At 37.3% G+C, this 15,085-nt stretch overlaps 1 protein-coding gene and 2 non-coding genes across 4 annotated transcripts; 1 reads left to right on the top strand and 2 right to left on the bottom strand.

The window, feature by feature from the left end:
• The first annotated feature begins 6,285 nt into the window (after window positions 1–6,285).
• On the top strand, window positions 6,286–9,440 carry LOC133727465 (growth-regulating factor 1). Of its 2 annotated transcripts, none has more exons than XM_062155041.1 (4): window positions 6,286–6,843; window positions 7,284–7,493; window positions 7,710–8,055; window positions 8,368–9,440. In XM_062155041.1, the coding sequence occupies exons 1-4, from the start codon at window positions 6,438–6,440 to the stop codon at window positions 9,182–9,184; spliced, it is 1,779 nt and encodes a 592-aa protein (XP_062011025.1). In that variant the 5' UTR covers window positions 6,286–6,437; the 3' UTR covers window positions 9,185–9,440. The 2 variants fall into 2 exon arrangements, with proteins under 2 accessions (XP_062011025.1, XP_062011024.1); XM_062155040.1 differs by having other exon boundaries at window positions 6,287–6,843; window positions 7,707–8,055.
• A 2,278-nt stretch (window positions 9,441–11,718) lies between these two features.
• LOC133727600 (small nucleolar RNA snoR8a) lies at window positions 11,719–11,820 on the bottom strand. Its single transcript, XR_009855281.1, has one exon. It is a non-coding gene; the product is annotated as a small nucleolar RNA snoR8a (small nucleolar RNA).
• Window positions 11,821–11,879: 59 nt separating this feature from the next.
• Window positions 11,880–11,987, bottom strand: LOC133727607 (small nucleolar RNA snoR126). The gene has a single exon (XR_009855286.1). It is a non-coding gene; the product is annotated as a small nucleolar RNA snoR126 (small nucleolar RNA).
• Window positions 11,988–15,085: the final 3,098 nt, after the last annotated feature.

Genomic DNA, 15,085 nt, shown 5'->3' with positions numbered 1-15,085 from the left:
CATTTCTATTAGTGAACACATTCCTTGTGCCTTGATAATTATTAGGAGGAAGACTAGCTAGCCTCCTTGAGTTAATTCTAAATCTAGCACTGTGCATATGAGTCAATTTAGATCAACCATATTCTAGTAAAATTCATTTAGGATTGCAGGACCACGTACTCAATTATGCAATTAGGTAGAGAAAGCCCATTGTTTAGACCTAGCTAGGCCACATGCTTGAAATTATGATCCATCAAACACCTACTAATCTACAGAACAGCTTTAGGACAAATTGACTATGGACTTGGAAACCAAAACATAGATGTATAGCTACATTAATGCTACATGTATCTGTCTATCTATTCATCTAAGTAATCACTTTATACAAGTCTCCTACATCCCTCTATATGCTTAGCTGAGCCTCCCAAATTGAATTATTTCACCTACTTGGCTTTAATATAAAACCCATCTAGACGTTTCCATTGTCTGTACGTGTCTAATTAATCCGGGTTTGGATTTGTCAATTTAGCATTGAAGATGCTAACCACAAAGTTTGGTTCTATTATGTTGCATGCACACCATCTGTACTCCAAAACTGAAATGCCAGAAGCAAGAAATAACGTAGCTTTAATTTGGTTTGTTTTATCGGGCATGAAACTCGCAAAGGCTATTTGTCTTTTGGTGAGTTCATCGTGCAAATCACTAGCTAGCTAATACAAACGCTAAGGAAGTAGATGCCAAAACCAGGGCATGCTTTGGGCGTTTGCGGGGTTTCGGTTTTGCTTTGGCTTCGTTTCCAGTGAGTGGGTATAACGAAAACAAAGCAGTGTCTTATGAGTTAGTGAGGATGACCTCATGAATTGCATGCAGTTTCCTACCTCGAAGCTTTTTCTTGCATTTGGATAGAAACTCCAAACTCCAAAGGGGCTTGACTTGGACAAGAGAATATGACCAAAAACCGGACTCGGGATTCAAACTTATATCCATGAATAGCTCACTATCGTGGGATAGCCATTTAAGATTAAGGTTAAAGGATATCTAAATATTGTAAGAGGGTTGTTGATCATAGTGTTCACAAAGATGTGGATATATGAGTAGTTATTCAGTCTTATTTAACTTAATAGTTTATAGTTCATATATATTACTTGGTGAGCTTCGTATTTAAAAAAAAAAATCATTTAATTTGAAAGTAGGTGTAAATGTCATTAATGAATTGGGATTTGTTGAGCAGCCTTAAACGGTCATTGAAATAATTTATAGCTATTCACAAATACGAGTCGGAAGTTACTTATCAGGTTCACGCTATTAAACTCACTTTACTTAAACAACTTGTAGTCATTTACATATATATGGACAATGATCCGAGTTAACAATTGTTACAACAAAACAAACTAGCCAAGCAAGTGCCATGGGTGAGTAATTTCCAAATTTTTCGAAGCACGTGTAATTACTTCTTGAGAAAAAGCCGCAATGAACTCAACAAGTTAGGATAGAAATTAAAAAGGTGGCAAAGGGGATATGAGTTTGAAGAAGGATTAGATTTTAGGTGAGAGGTCACGTGGCAAACATGTCCTCTACGTGCGGCCACACGCCCACCCTCCGTGGCAGATAGGTCCCAACGTGAAGTGTTAAACCGCTAGCGGACTATTTTGTGAATACCCCATAATACCCTCGATCGGATGCGTTGCACAAAACGACGGGAAGCACGACGTCATACATGGGTCCCAGCAATTATTTTGAAGTGACATGAATGCTCTTCTAGAATTTTCAGTTTGAAATATTTAACAACCAGTATTTCTCCATACAATAACTCACAGTAAAAATAGATGTGAAAAAAAAAATAATAGATGGAAAAGGGTTTTTAACTAAAGAGGAAAAAAAAAAAAAAGATGAAGAAGGAGAAGGAGAAAATAAAAGAATGATGTGATATTTAGGTATTCATGATTGAGATTTTGTAATAAAGAGAGAGATTTGGAGAGAGAGAGAGTGAGTCCCTATCATAGGACTATTTTTTGTTCTTGCAACATTGAATGGTGAAATGGAAGAAAGCTACTTTTACAAATACTTAGAACTGATTTGTCATTTCAGTTAAGAACTTAAGATTTGCATGATAATGAAGAAAATTGCACTTGTTTCCTTTTAACATGTACTTTTTGGTTGCAGTTGATTTTTAGGTAATGCTAATCACAAGATAACATTTTCCTCTTTCTTCTCAACTTAAACTTTCAATCAAAACTCTTTCCATTTTATTTTGAACAAGAAGCTGTTCTTTTACTCATAGTAATTAGTACCTACTGATTGTAGTTTTGTCTATTCAATATGTAGAGTTGAATGCTTAATGGTGTCCATTTATAGCATTTTTAACAATGCTAGCTATTTTAAAGTCAAATTTTAGCCAAACTAGCTAAAAAGTCATTTTGGCTAGTCACTTTATAAATACATCTGCATCAGTGTTCTAGTTAGCTAGTTTTAAATTTATATTATTTTTTAAATGAAGATTAAATAGTTTAAATATATTTATAAATTACACAAAATAACTTAAAGGAATGTTTTAAATTATAGAGAGTCTCATCTCGCTCTCTATATTTAGGAGCGAGATAGCTAAAAGTTATAATAGAGAGTCTGGTGCAGCTGCTAAAATATATAAAAAGCTAAATATACTCTCCAAAATAGCTAAGGAGCCAAAATAGAGAGTCTGCTAAAGATGCTCTTATAGTGACATATTTTTAATCATATTCAACTTTAACCTATTTGACGTCATTGTTTTAAGTATGCAATCATCTTTATATGCATTTGTTGAACTATAAAGTATTGTAATCTTACTTAGCTATTTGGGTGGGAATTTCTTTAAATGGTACACCAAAGTATTTAAACGTAAACGGTAAACATGTATCGAGTTGCTTGCCACAATGTTGTAAAATACAATGACTGATCTAAGCTTATAGTATGCTTGGTGGGGTGGTAAGGCTTTGGTCTCATATATAAGAGGTCAGGAGTTCGAGCCCCATTAAGGGTGGGAATGGGGTGGGGTTTAAAAAAAAAAAAAAAAAAAAAAAGAAGCTTATAGTATGCTCACATGAAACTATAATTAAACATCGGTAGATATGCGTACCAATTGCCACAATTTGGTAAAGATAGGATGTTGGATAACCTCAATTAGCAACAAAAATATATTGAGGACGATTAAACAATAACACGCTACCACGTGGAGCAACACCCTTATTTATATTATCGTTCAGAGATACATGTATGCGCATGTTGAAATCTAACATACTTACCACGTAATCTTAATTACCTAACAATTCCATTAAATATATCTTTATATGGTAAAATACTTTAGGTATGAACGTGTATCGGTTATTATATTATGGTAAACATCAATATCTAACAAGCATAATTGATAATTAAAATTATTAAGGGGTTTTGTCCATCTACCCCATTTCTAGGGATTTTTTTCCCACTTACCCCATTAAGTTTTTTTAATTCCCTCTTACCCAATACACTCTAAGAGAGTCTTCCCTAATACCCCATTAAGATTTTTTTTTTGTTTTTAATTTTTTTTTAATACAATTTTACCCCTCACCCCTTTGTTACTTAGAGAGAGAGAGAGAGAAAATGGAAGAGAGAGAAACCATAGGAGACTTCACCGGAGCCCGTCACCGGCCGCCGGATTCCGGTCACCGGTCGCCGGAATCCGGTCAACGGTCGCCGGAATCCGGTCACCGGCCGCCGCCCACCGGAATTTGCTGAAAACCTCTATTGCCCCCAATAGACATCTATTTCCCCCTAATAGATGTCTATTGCCCCCAAATAGAGGGGCAATAGAGGTCTATTGCCCCCCAATAGACGTCTATTGCCCTCCAATAGACGTCTATTGCCTCCCAATAGAACTTTCGGTCTATTGCCCCCCAATAGAGGGCAATAAACATCTATTGCCCCCCAATAGACGTCTATTGCCCCCCAATAGACGTCTATTGCCCCCCAATAGAACTTTCGGTTACGAGAATATAAACTAATCTCCCTAAATTTAGACAAATAAAACTTTGATTAAAGAAAAAAATGAAGAGATTATATCAATTTAAAAACGTCTATTGCCCCCCAATAGACATTCAAAATTTTTTTTCTTTCCTTCTGTCCCAATACTTAAAAAAAAAAAAAAAAAAAAAAAAAAAAAAAAAAAAAACCTGATTTGTGCACCCAGAAAACCATTTTACCCAAAAAAAAAAAAAAAAAAAAAATTGAACGTCTGCGTTAGAGCCCGACCCGGACCGAAGGCGACTGAAGAATCCGGTCACCGGTCTGTGGGCGAGATGAAGGCTACGAAGGTCGTTCTCGGACGAATGGTGAAACCGATCTTGGCAAGAGGAGCGACGGCGGTCTTTGGCTGAAGACGAAGCCGGAAATCGGTCTGAGCAAGAGGAGAGCGACGGTGACCTTTGGCTGAGAACAAAGCCGGAATCGATCCTGGCGCTTAGAGCTTCAGAGGTTTGATGACGATCCTGGCGTGGCGGCGGAGCTTCGGAGGTGTTCTTCACGTGGCGGCGGTGCTCGGAATTGGAGGTGCGGTCGACGTCGACGGCGACGGAGTGAGGAAGATAACACCGGCGTGAGGGGTGATGTCGCCGGCGGTCGTCGACTCCAACTTCGCCCAATCCCCGTCGCTATCCTCGTTCTCAACCACAAACCTTCGTCCACGGGTCACCGGCGTCGGACCTCCTCGAGGAGAGATGCCGGCCTCGTTGGGGAGAGAGAGAGAGGGGAGGGGAGGGGAGGAGAGAGAGAGAGGGGAGGGGAGGGGAGGAGAGAGAGAGAGAGAGCAGAGAGATCGATGTAATTATTTAATTTAGCTGAGGGCAAAATTGTCATTTTGCATTAAAAAGGGTAAGTGAGAATAAAAATTTGTTACTGGGGCAAGTGGGATACTTTTTGTTAATTTTGGTGCTTTGGGTCAAGGACCCTTAATTAAAATCATGTTTGCAAGTTCATAACAACAAAACACCACGTGTAGATGCATAGAACATTGCATACATAGGTGAAATTCTAACGTACCTACCATGATTTTGCTTAACTGTAAATTTAATATATTTTTATATGGTATAACAAGCTTTTTAGGTAGAATCGTGTATCATTTATCACAATGTGGTTAGACACAGTGTTTGATAGCCAAATTTCACAATAAAAATCACAATCGGGTTTGGCCGGGGCCATGCACCAAATAAATTTTTTTTCCATTTAGGTCAATATTTTTTTTTTCTCTGTTTTGTTTTTTTAAGTGTGATGGTGTTTAGTAATAGGGTAAAGTACATTTGTAAAATAAAAGATAACAATTTTAGTGAAACGTGCGTACAACTATGTTTTAAACCATATTCGCTATGTTTAGTGAAAATAAACTAACATATGTAAATGTTTTCCAATATAGGTACATTGTCCAGATTTTATCTCCATGTTTGAGAGTTGGTGAATAAATGAACTGCAACACATATTTTAATTTGATTGCTACATAAGTTTGTTATAGGTGACATGCTACTGGACTTTGGAAAATGCAACTGTTGCCCAAAAACAAACACACAGAAAGGAGGTCATCTTTCTATTACTAAACAGTGCGATGGAGAAGTATCAATCAACTTTAATTGCAAACATGAAGTACCATGTTGATTCTTGTCTCATCTATAGTTATATATTCCCATATTTTATCACCCATTTAATTTGCACTTCATTTCTTGTAAGCATTATTTACTAGGTCACTGTCTTACTGAATATCTCATTACAAATTGTACATCATGCATTAGACTATTCCTATCCAACTATTTTAATTTTTTTTACAGAACAAAATGTGAAAAATGTTACAATTCAGGGAGGACAAATCCTATTTAAATTTGAGTTGGCATTCCAAAACTCAAAAGGGAGTGGTTTTAGTAAATTTATTCCTGCTGAGCATCCCCTTAAAACTAGCTAATAAATACAAAATCCACTGCTTCTAAATTCCAGATAAAGTTTTCTTAAATTTAGCAAATTTTGATTTTCTATGCAGCTCAAAAACAAGGATTTTCCTACTATAAATACTGGATAAACCTGTTCTATCAAGCAAGCATTGTCTCTCAGAAGCAGTAATAGTACAGTAGAGCTTAGTGGGTCTTTGGTACTTCCAAGTCCCAACCATCTTAATCTTAAGCTTAAGCTTAAGCTTCTGTTTCCAAACTCTCTCTCTCTCAGACCAAAAAGACTGTCTCTTTCATTCACTCTCTCTCTCTCTCTCTCTCTCCAATTATTTATTTTTAACTTCTCAAAGACCACACCTTTAAAATATTCAGCTCCCAAAACTAGTATTACAAACCCACCCAAGATGCACTTCTTCATTCTCTCTCTCCCCAAACCATTTGAAGCTTCTTCTTCTTCTTTGCTGCTAATGAACTCATCATGCTGCTTCTCAGAGACCCTGTTCTAGATTGGTGTCCAAAATGGATTTTGGGGTGGTGGGTGGTATGGACATGGATTGCTTGATGGGTCCTGAACCCGGAGAAGGAGCAACAGCTCATTCTCATGTCTCAGGACCCGAGACCAAACCGGGTCATGGATCTGGGTTGTCTTTCAAGCAACAGAGATCCTGGCCTGTTGAGGATGACTGGAGGGTCTCCAAACCCGACGACATGTCGTCTCCCAGGACAATGCCATTGCCTCAGGGGCCTCCTCCTCAGCTCCCGATGAGATCTAGTTCTCTGGCTCCTCCCAGACAAGAGCAAATGCTGAGCTTTGCCTCCAATAAATCAGAGGTCACTTTTCTGAGCAAAGATGGAGGAGCAAGCTCAGATTTTGCATACTACCAGCGCATGCCTACTCCCTCTTCTCCCTATGCTAGAAATGCAGGTACTGATTAATTATTTCTCTCTTTTTTTTTTTCTTTGAGTTTTGAGTGTGTTTTGGCCTTTTTGGGTGGTTGGTCAATGTTGATAATGATTTAATGAGATGGTTTTGGGGGAATGTACATGTAAAGCAGAGATCTTTAGGCCCATTTTGGGTAATAGATTGGTTTTAGTGATGTGTTTGGTGACTGGTTAGTCTTTTCAAAGAGGCATTTAGAGGAAATTAGAGGTCTTGTCAAGAAATAAAGAAAACAACTACCCGTTTTCTGCTCTTGGGTGTTTTTTTCTTTTTCGGTAAAATCTGTCTTCAACAGCTCAAAGATTGATGGAAACAGATAGGGAAAATAATGGGAGTACCAGATAAGACGTGATTGGGTCAATTTTTTAAAACATTGATATGATGTGTTTATTTCCAGAAATGCTTAAGCAAAGTGGTTGTTGTAGGTTATGGGTCTGGAAGCTTGAATGCAAACATGCATGGGCTTTATGCAGCGGCTAGAGGACCATTTACTCCTTCACAGTGGATTGAGCTAGAGCACCAGGCCTTGATCTATAAGTACCTGAATGCAAATGCGCCTGTGCCATCCAATTTGCTCATTCCTCTTAAGAAGGCCCTCTACCCATATGGCTTGTCTGGTCCCTCTCCCAACTCATGTAAGCTATGCATAATCATATCTTGATCAGAAATGAATCTGTGTTTGAAATTTGAAATTAAATATTGTACATTTGATGCTTTACTTCTCAGATCATGGAATTTCCTATTTTATGCTGTTATAGTTTTTCTGAATCAGAAATCATGTTGTTCTTATTTCCTCTCTTGTCTAATTTGTCTTTTTCTTCAATGTTGTGGCATTGTTATTCGTACAGTAGGTTGGGGGTCTTTCCATCTGGGGTATTCCGGCAATGCTGATCCTGAACCTGGGAGGTGTCGTCGAACGGATGGGAAGAAGTGGCGGTGCTCAAGAGATGCTGTAGCAGACCAGAAGTACTGTGAGAGGCACATTAACAGGGGCCGCCATCGTTCAAGAAAGCCTGTGGAAGGCCAGACAGGCCATGGTGCCTCTAGGAGAGCAAATTCAAAGGAAGTGGCGCCTCCGGTAACCTCATCAATGCCAACGTCGGTCAGTGGTGCATCCCAGCCGCAGTTCAAAAGCTTGGAGCCTCCTCCTGCTGATGCTGCCGCCGCCAATTCTTCTGTTGATGCCTTTGCCAACAGGTGAAAATTATGTGGACTAAAACAGATTAGTTCTCATTAGGTCTTTCAGGCTTTATAATATGACTTTGATTTAAAATAGTTATGCACAATACAAGTTGTTGTAGACCCCATAATTCCATTTTTACACTGATGCATGAGAGTGACTAGTCTTACTAGTTTAGATAATTGAATTTGGAGTTTTGGACCTATATCGTTGAAACTATATGTGATGATAAAGGTTGTGCATATTTCTTATGTTAATATTTCTATTTTATTGTTCTACTTTACTTTATACCCTGTCTTAGGCTTTTTCTAATCAACATTGTGTTGCAGAATGCAAGATCCACAGGGTCTCTCCGTGATGTCTGCTTCTAGCATCAAGCCTGAATCTAATGCTTCAAGTTTTAACATCCCGAAACGAGATTTCCTTATGGAAGAATTGTCGCAATCAGAGTTTGGTCTTGTTTCTACTGATTCACTTCTCAACCCTTCACATAGGAGCTCTTACATTCCCAAAGATTTTGGTGGTTCTTTCCTTGATTTCACTGATCAGGAAACACAAGACCAAAATCTGCTTCACCAGTTCATCGATGATTGGCCGAAGGACCAGTCCAGTCAATCAGTTGTTACTTGGCCTGAGGATTTAAAATCAGACTGGACTCAGCTCTCAATGGCAATCCCTATGGCGTCGGACTTCTCCTCATCCTCATCCTCACCCACACAAGACAAGCTTGGACTCTCACCGCTGAGGCTCTCTCGTGAGTTCGAGCCAACACAAAATTTGGGGGTGAGCAATGACCAAAGCGAACCAACAGATCAGCAAACAAATTGGGTACCTATCTCTTGGAGAAGTTCGATGGGGGGTCCCTTAGGGGAAGTTCTGACCAACACCAGTAGCTGTGTGAACTCCAAGAACTCATCATCGTCAAACACATCACCTATTAACCTCTTGAACGAAGGCTGGGATGGCAGCAGCCAGTTAGAGTCTTCCCCAACCGGTGTCCTGCAAAAGTCAACATTCTGTTCACTTTCAAACAGTAGCTCAGGGAGCAGCCCAAGAGCTGATAACAAGAAGAGTCGGGATGGGGCAAGCCTATATGATGATGTACTCGGTTCAACTTTAGCAAGCTCCTCAGTTCCCTCCCTTTAAAAAAAAAAACAAAGGCGTTGAAGACTACAAACTGTGTAGGAGATCAGAGAGCAACTGGGAGTGAATTATCTGTGATCTTGTTTATTTCTCTCTTTTTCTTGTTTCTCATCCTTTCTTTTCTTCTTGGTTACAAACTACAGACATATGGGTTTATCCCAATTTGCATAGGGTATTGGCCAGTTTGGCTAGTGTGGAATTCTTGTTATCCAAAGTTCATTATCAATTTAAATTAATTTGTGCTGTGTTAATATCTCAATTTATCTCTCTTCCATCATTTATATCAAACATGAACTGGATTGACTGCACTATGCTATACTGTATTAGACCGGACATTATCCGGGTTTTGTAGTTCAGTCCAACTTAAATGCTGTGTGCTAATACTGTTTTCGGTTTCCATCTATGTCTAAACAGATCATGGAAACTGGCACAAAATGCATTATTGGGTAGGAAGGGGGTAGATCTTTCTGCAGAATTGTGGAAAATATAATGTACATTCTTGTCCAGACCCTAAACCAGTGGGGACAGCCCAGATCAATCATGAAGGTGAAACTTCCAAAACACATATTGATCATTGCCCAATTGACCTTCTGTGAATAGGGCCCTCCCTCCCATTGACAGACCCTCTTCAACCTCCTCTAGTTGGATGGTTTCTTCAACTTTGCAGGGTTTACATGATCATCGTATTCAGAAATAGCTAGTTAAGTTAGGGAGTTCCCTGAATTTCAGACAAGAGGCACACTTGTGGGCTGTCTACCCAACAAGCAACACTATTGTTTTTGGTGGAGTGAAACTTTGGGTATGGGCCCAGTGTGGGGAGTTGGTAGTGGGCCTACTTGGGCCCCCCAGCATAGTCCAAAAGGCATGGGATTCATCTAAATTTATGTGCAGAAGCCGAGAATGGACCACCCTATAGACGCAAGTGGGATTTGAGATTATTGGGGAGATTTAGTAGAATCACCTGCTAGTTCTTTTAGTGGTGTCAACGGTAATAACGTGACCTTGAGGGACCACATTTTTATAAAGTCCATTTCATCATCATCAAAATTGTCTATAAGCCATATGGTTACGTTATATCATTTTTTTTTTCTTTCAGTGAAGAGGTAGGTTAGACACTGTCACCAAGGGCAAGTTGGGAATTTGGGGGAATATATGTAAAGGAACTAAAGGAAAATTCTTTTATTCACCGGTGTGCAGTTGAACATGCAGATCTCAATCGTAAATATTTATAGGCAACATTTAAAAAATAAAAAATAAAAAATATCCTTAATGTAATCCAATAGTCTATTTATGTTCATGCAAGTGCACATCGGTGCATTGAATACTCTCTTCACATTAAATGTTTATGAATTCTATTAGTGCATGAGGTCAGTATATTTTTATGGCGATTTTGTCTACATAATATATCGATACCATTAATATGTAAAAGATGCACTATGTACGAAGTGATTGTAAACATTTTCTTTGATGAATTTGTTTTGTAAAAACTTGCTACCAAATACTTTTATGAAAAGCGGCTAAAGTTGGCATGTCCAATTTTTTACTTGAATGTATTCACTAAGAGCATCTGCATTCTTATTGAGTTATATTATCCTCGATCAAGTTTTGGTCGGTTGCTTTAGTTTGAGTTGGTATGTTCTGATGAATCTGCTCACACTGTTAACTGATGGGCCTTTTTTTCGCTTAATGTGCCAACTTTGATCTGGTTGGATTCAGGCTTACAGAATTTTTTTTGGACTTAAAATCAATATTCAACTTGTGAATTAGGTAATAAACCGCGAATCTTTTTTTTCTTTTAAAAAAAAATATATTCATTATCATTCTTCTCAGTTCTGACAAACTTCTTTTTTCCAATGTTGGATAGCTTTTTTTGTTAAATCAAGCCCATTTTGGTCTATAATGCTAGCTCTCTGAATCACATTAGATCCATATATTGTCAATTTCAATCCCCCCAAAAATGAACTCGACAGTGTCAAAACTCGAAAGTACCCCAACCACCACTTATCCTGTGCAAAATTCACTTTCTGGTTGTCCCTGTTTTGGCCACTCTTCAGTAATGATAAAAACTGGAAATTCAAGCCCTTGTACTTCCCATAAATTGTCTCTCCTTTTCCTTTCCTGTAGGAAATTCCCATGCCTTTTCATATATCATAAAATGTTCATATTTGTTTGACTGCTGCACTTTCCCTACTGGTCTATCATAACACCAGTGACAACTATAGTGATATTCCACATTTCCACTCAGCATTCGCAGCAATGCCAACAAAATTGTACCAGACTGGGAGCCCTGTTTCTGTTTCTAAGAGCTGGTAATGTCAGAAATTCAGAAAATGATACCACATTAAAACTTACCCTACCAATTCTCTCTCTCTATCACACACATGAAATGAGGTCAAAATCAGCTTAAAACTTAGTATAAGTTCTCAAATTCAGTGCAATATCAAATCCAAATTCAGAAATTAAAACCCAAAAATAAAATTAAAGAACCCAAAAGAAACTGGGTAAGCAAGATAAATCTAAAGGGAACTGGGAAAATCTGTGGCTCATATTCTATGGGTGTAAAAGGGTCTGTCATGCTTATACCGGATTGCATAAATACAATCAAGCATTCAGATTTACTTTGTAATCACAGCCACACCCAGTTCACCTTATCATTCCAGAAACGCATAATTCACACTAAAAGTAAATCAGTAACCTAAGGGCTCAGACACGCATAAATACCAGTCATCAAGCAGCAAAAGCATTAGTCTATGTATATATATATAACATAAACTCAGAATCGAGAAACGTTTCATCATCATCGCCCTCTAATATTTACAATTTCCAAAACCAATTTATGAAGAACGCAATTTGAAATCATGAAGAAGAATGAGAAAAAAAAACGCCGCCGATCAACAGATCGGCAGGAATAGAGAGAGAAAAGAAAGGCGGATGGATTTCTGCATATCGAAGACCTAAACGCGAGCATGGAATTATATAGGCAGTTCAAAATGACGATACTAACCCCACACCTTTACCTTCTAACGGAGCTAAACCCAACTCCAAGCTAATCTGGTTTTTTGGGCCCAAACCACCACACTTGTGACCTGGCCATGAATTTGGGCTTATTTGTTTTCCTTTGTTTTTCATTATCGAGTCGCCAAAACTAGGATGCAAATCATGCAATGCAACTCAAAAATAAAAATAATCCGTTATTTTTAGGTGCAAATGGATTGGTGGTATGCAGTGTTGCTCACATAAGCAATAGTTTTAAGAGACTTTAAGAGATAAATACATCTCAACTACATGTATTAAATTTAAAAACTGCAATTATAACAACTTAAAACTGTACATTTGTTTTCAGCCGTCAAATTTACTTGTCCCTCACAGTCTTATAAAAACTGTCTGTTAGGTGAACAGGCCTCTAGTGATATGTGTAGCATTAGCATTTTTTTTAATTTTTTTTTTCTCGATTTTTTTGGTGTTCAACCAGGCTTTATGTAAATTTGTCACTTTACGGCAATACTTGTAAAAAGCAGAAAAGTAATAAGTTGTTTGATGAAATTGGTTATTTTCACCTAATCATCCTTGCAGAGACACTTGAACACAAATGAATTCAAATATCTGGTTACATGGTAAAAGATATTGATGTGTAAATAGAAATGTACTCGACATACATAATCCGACTTTTTAATTACATCGAGTGAGTCGCTCAGCTCAAATCAATCCCTTGTAGTCAAAAATATCATTCCTCAATTAGTTTGCTTGGCCCAAAAAACAATATTCAATTTTCTTTCGTTATCACTAATTACTTGTAATTGACTAATAAGATTGATCATTTTTCTGTCTTACATCTGGTCCAAAAACAGAATATTCATGTATTCTAGGTTGTCTTCTTTAAACAAAGACCCTTATGTTTATACAATAACGATATAAAATACCCATAATTTTCTCACCTGGCCAAATTCCTTCTCTTTTGTCTTTTCAGCGTCCAATTCTTACATGACTCCACAATAATTGCTGATATTGGTAACCCGTAACCATCAATCCTCAATTTCTAATTATTTTCCCAATTGATGACCATGTATGGTCGTGCATCAAAGCCTGAATTTTATCTGCACGAAGAAAATTCAACAAAGAAAATCAAATCAGTAATAGTGATTATGCTTGAAAAGTAGAGAATGATCATTTTCATGGTTCCCAATCAATGAAGGGTTTGATTTCAAAGCTCGCGTAAGTTTCATGGTCAACTACCCTACCTGCCATAAAGATGGACTTCTGAAGATGAAAGTAACTTCTTAAGAGAAGTAAAAGGGTAGAATTTGCTGCAGAATGTTTCTTGTTTCACAGTTTCACCAGCAGCCCAAGGCAAAATGTTGTTCATAGAGCTAAAAACCTTCAAAATCTTATCCCAATGCCAAAATCTCTTTTCGGATTCTTGATGCTACATTGAGATTCTGTTAACAATCTGCCCATTTTTTGCTCTCCTTTATTATCCACCTTCCAAGAATTAGATAGATTTGCTCGACTAAGATCCCCTCTCTTGTCCTAACGACCTAACATTTCCATTACATCGGCCGTACATTGCAGATTGTTAAACAAATGACGTCAAGGAACATACCAAATGTTCTTATTAATTTAATTTATTTTTTTCCTTAAATCTTGTGTTCAGACTCTTCGACCTCCTAACTTCCATTTTTGTTTTTTTCATAAGAACTTTTATTCTGATTTTCTAAAGCATATAATGTTTTGGAATATGATAGAATTCTCGAAAAAAGATTTAATTTATAGACTCAACAACCTTCCAACATGTCCCAATTGTAGTTAGATTTGGTCCATTCGATTACCTTTGCTCAATTCCTTTTTCCCATAATGTATTAATCATGACGTTTAATTTGATTCAATCCCTAATACATAGAACATGATGCGTTCGAGCTCTTCAACCTCCTTCCAAGTTCTATCTATATATATATATATATATATATATATCGAGCTCTTCAACCTCCTTCCAAGTTCTATATATATATATATATTTTAATAAGAACTTTGATTCTGATTTCTTAAGCATGTGATGCTTCGGAGAATATGGTAGAATTTTTTAAAGATTTGATTTATAAGCTCTACAACCTTCCGACATGTCCCAAACTTGTAGTTTAATTGGGTATGTTCGATTGCGTTTACTCAATTCCTTTTCCCCATAATGTATTAATCATGATATTTAATTTTGATCTAATTCCTAATACATAGCCACATAATGCGTTCAGAGTTTTGGACTCTTCGATCTCCTTCAAAGTTCTATATTTTCTTTAAGATCAGAATAAAAATTTTCTTAAGTATGTGATGTTTCGAAATATAATAGAATTTGAGAAATATTTGATTTATAAACTATAAATCTTCCTATTGCGTTCAGAGTTATATTTAGTCCATTCAATTACGTTTACTCAATTTCTTTTCCCCATAATGTATTAATCATGACATTAATTTTGGATCCAATATCCCTAATACATAGCCACGTAGGGTTATAGCTAGAGCTCTAAGTCTCTAACAGACTTCATGATATTGGGCATTGATATGGTGTCACACGTAATGTTATGGAAACCTTTATGAGTCAATGTATCAAACTAGCAAACACTATTCGTTTCCTTTTATCTTCTTTAGGGTAAAATAAAGAACCCTGTTTGTTTTCCTAAACCGCCATACCCATTATTTATGAGCACTCCATCCCCACTACACCAACTCAAATAATGCCCCCATTGAATTCGTCAAACCCATTTCATCCTTTAATTTTCGTACCACACACGCTTTTTTATTGACTAGGAATTGGAAACCGCTTCACAATCTGTTCATTGCTTCTTGGAATTCTTGAAGCTTGAAGTTCGTTTCAAAAACCGACTCATCTTTCTTCTTCCTCTTGTTCACGTTATG

This window comes from Rosa rugosa, chromosome 1 (assembly GCF_958449725.1).
Source record: "Rosa rugosa chromosome 1, drRosRugo1.1, whole genome shotgun sequence".
In the NCBI taxonomy this organism is placed as follows: Eukaryota; Viridiplantae; Streptophyta; class Magnoliopsida; order Rosales; family Rosaceae; genus Rosa; species Rosa rugosa.
The sequence above is the reverse complement of the archived record's forward strand: the minus strand, read 5'-3'. Positions and strand labels throughout refer to the sequence as shown.

Excerpts from the sequence above, each read along its gene's own strand:
- LOC133727465 (XM_062155040.1), top strand. The coding sequence starts at position 6,438 with ATGGATTTTGGGGTGGTGGGTGGTATGGACATGGATTGCTTGATGGGT. Across the intron at positions 6,844-7,283 it reads TCCCTATGCTAGAAATGCAG|GTTATGGGTCTGGAAGCTTG; the intron begins GTACTGATTAAT and ends TGGTTGTTGTAG. Across the intron at positions 8,056-8,367 it reads GTTGATGCCTTTGCCAACAG|AATGCAAGATCCACAGGGTC; the intron begins GTGAAAATTATG and ends ATTGTGTTGCAG.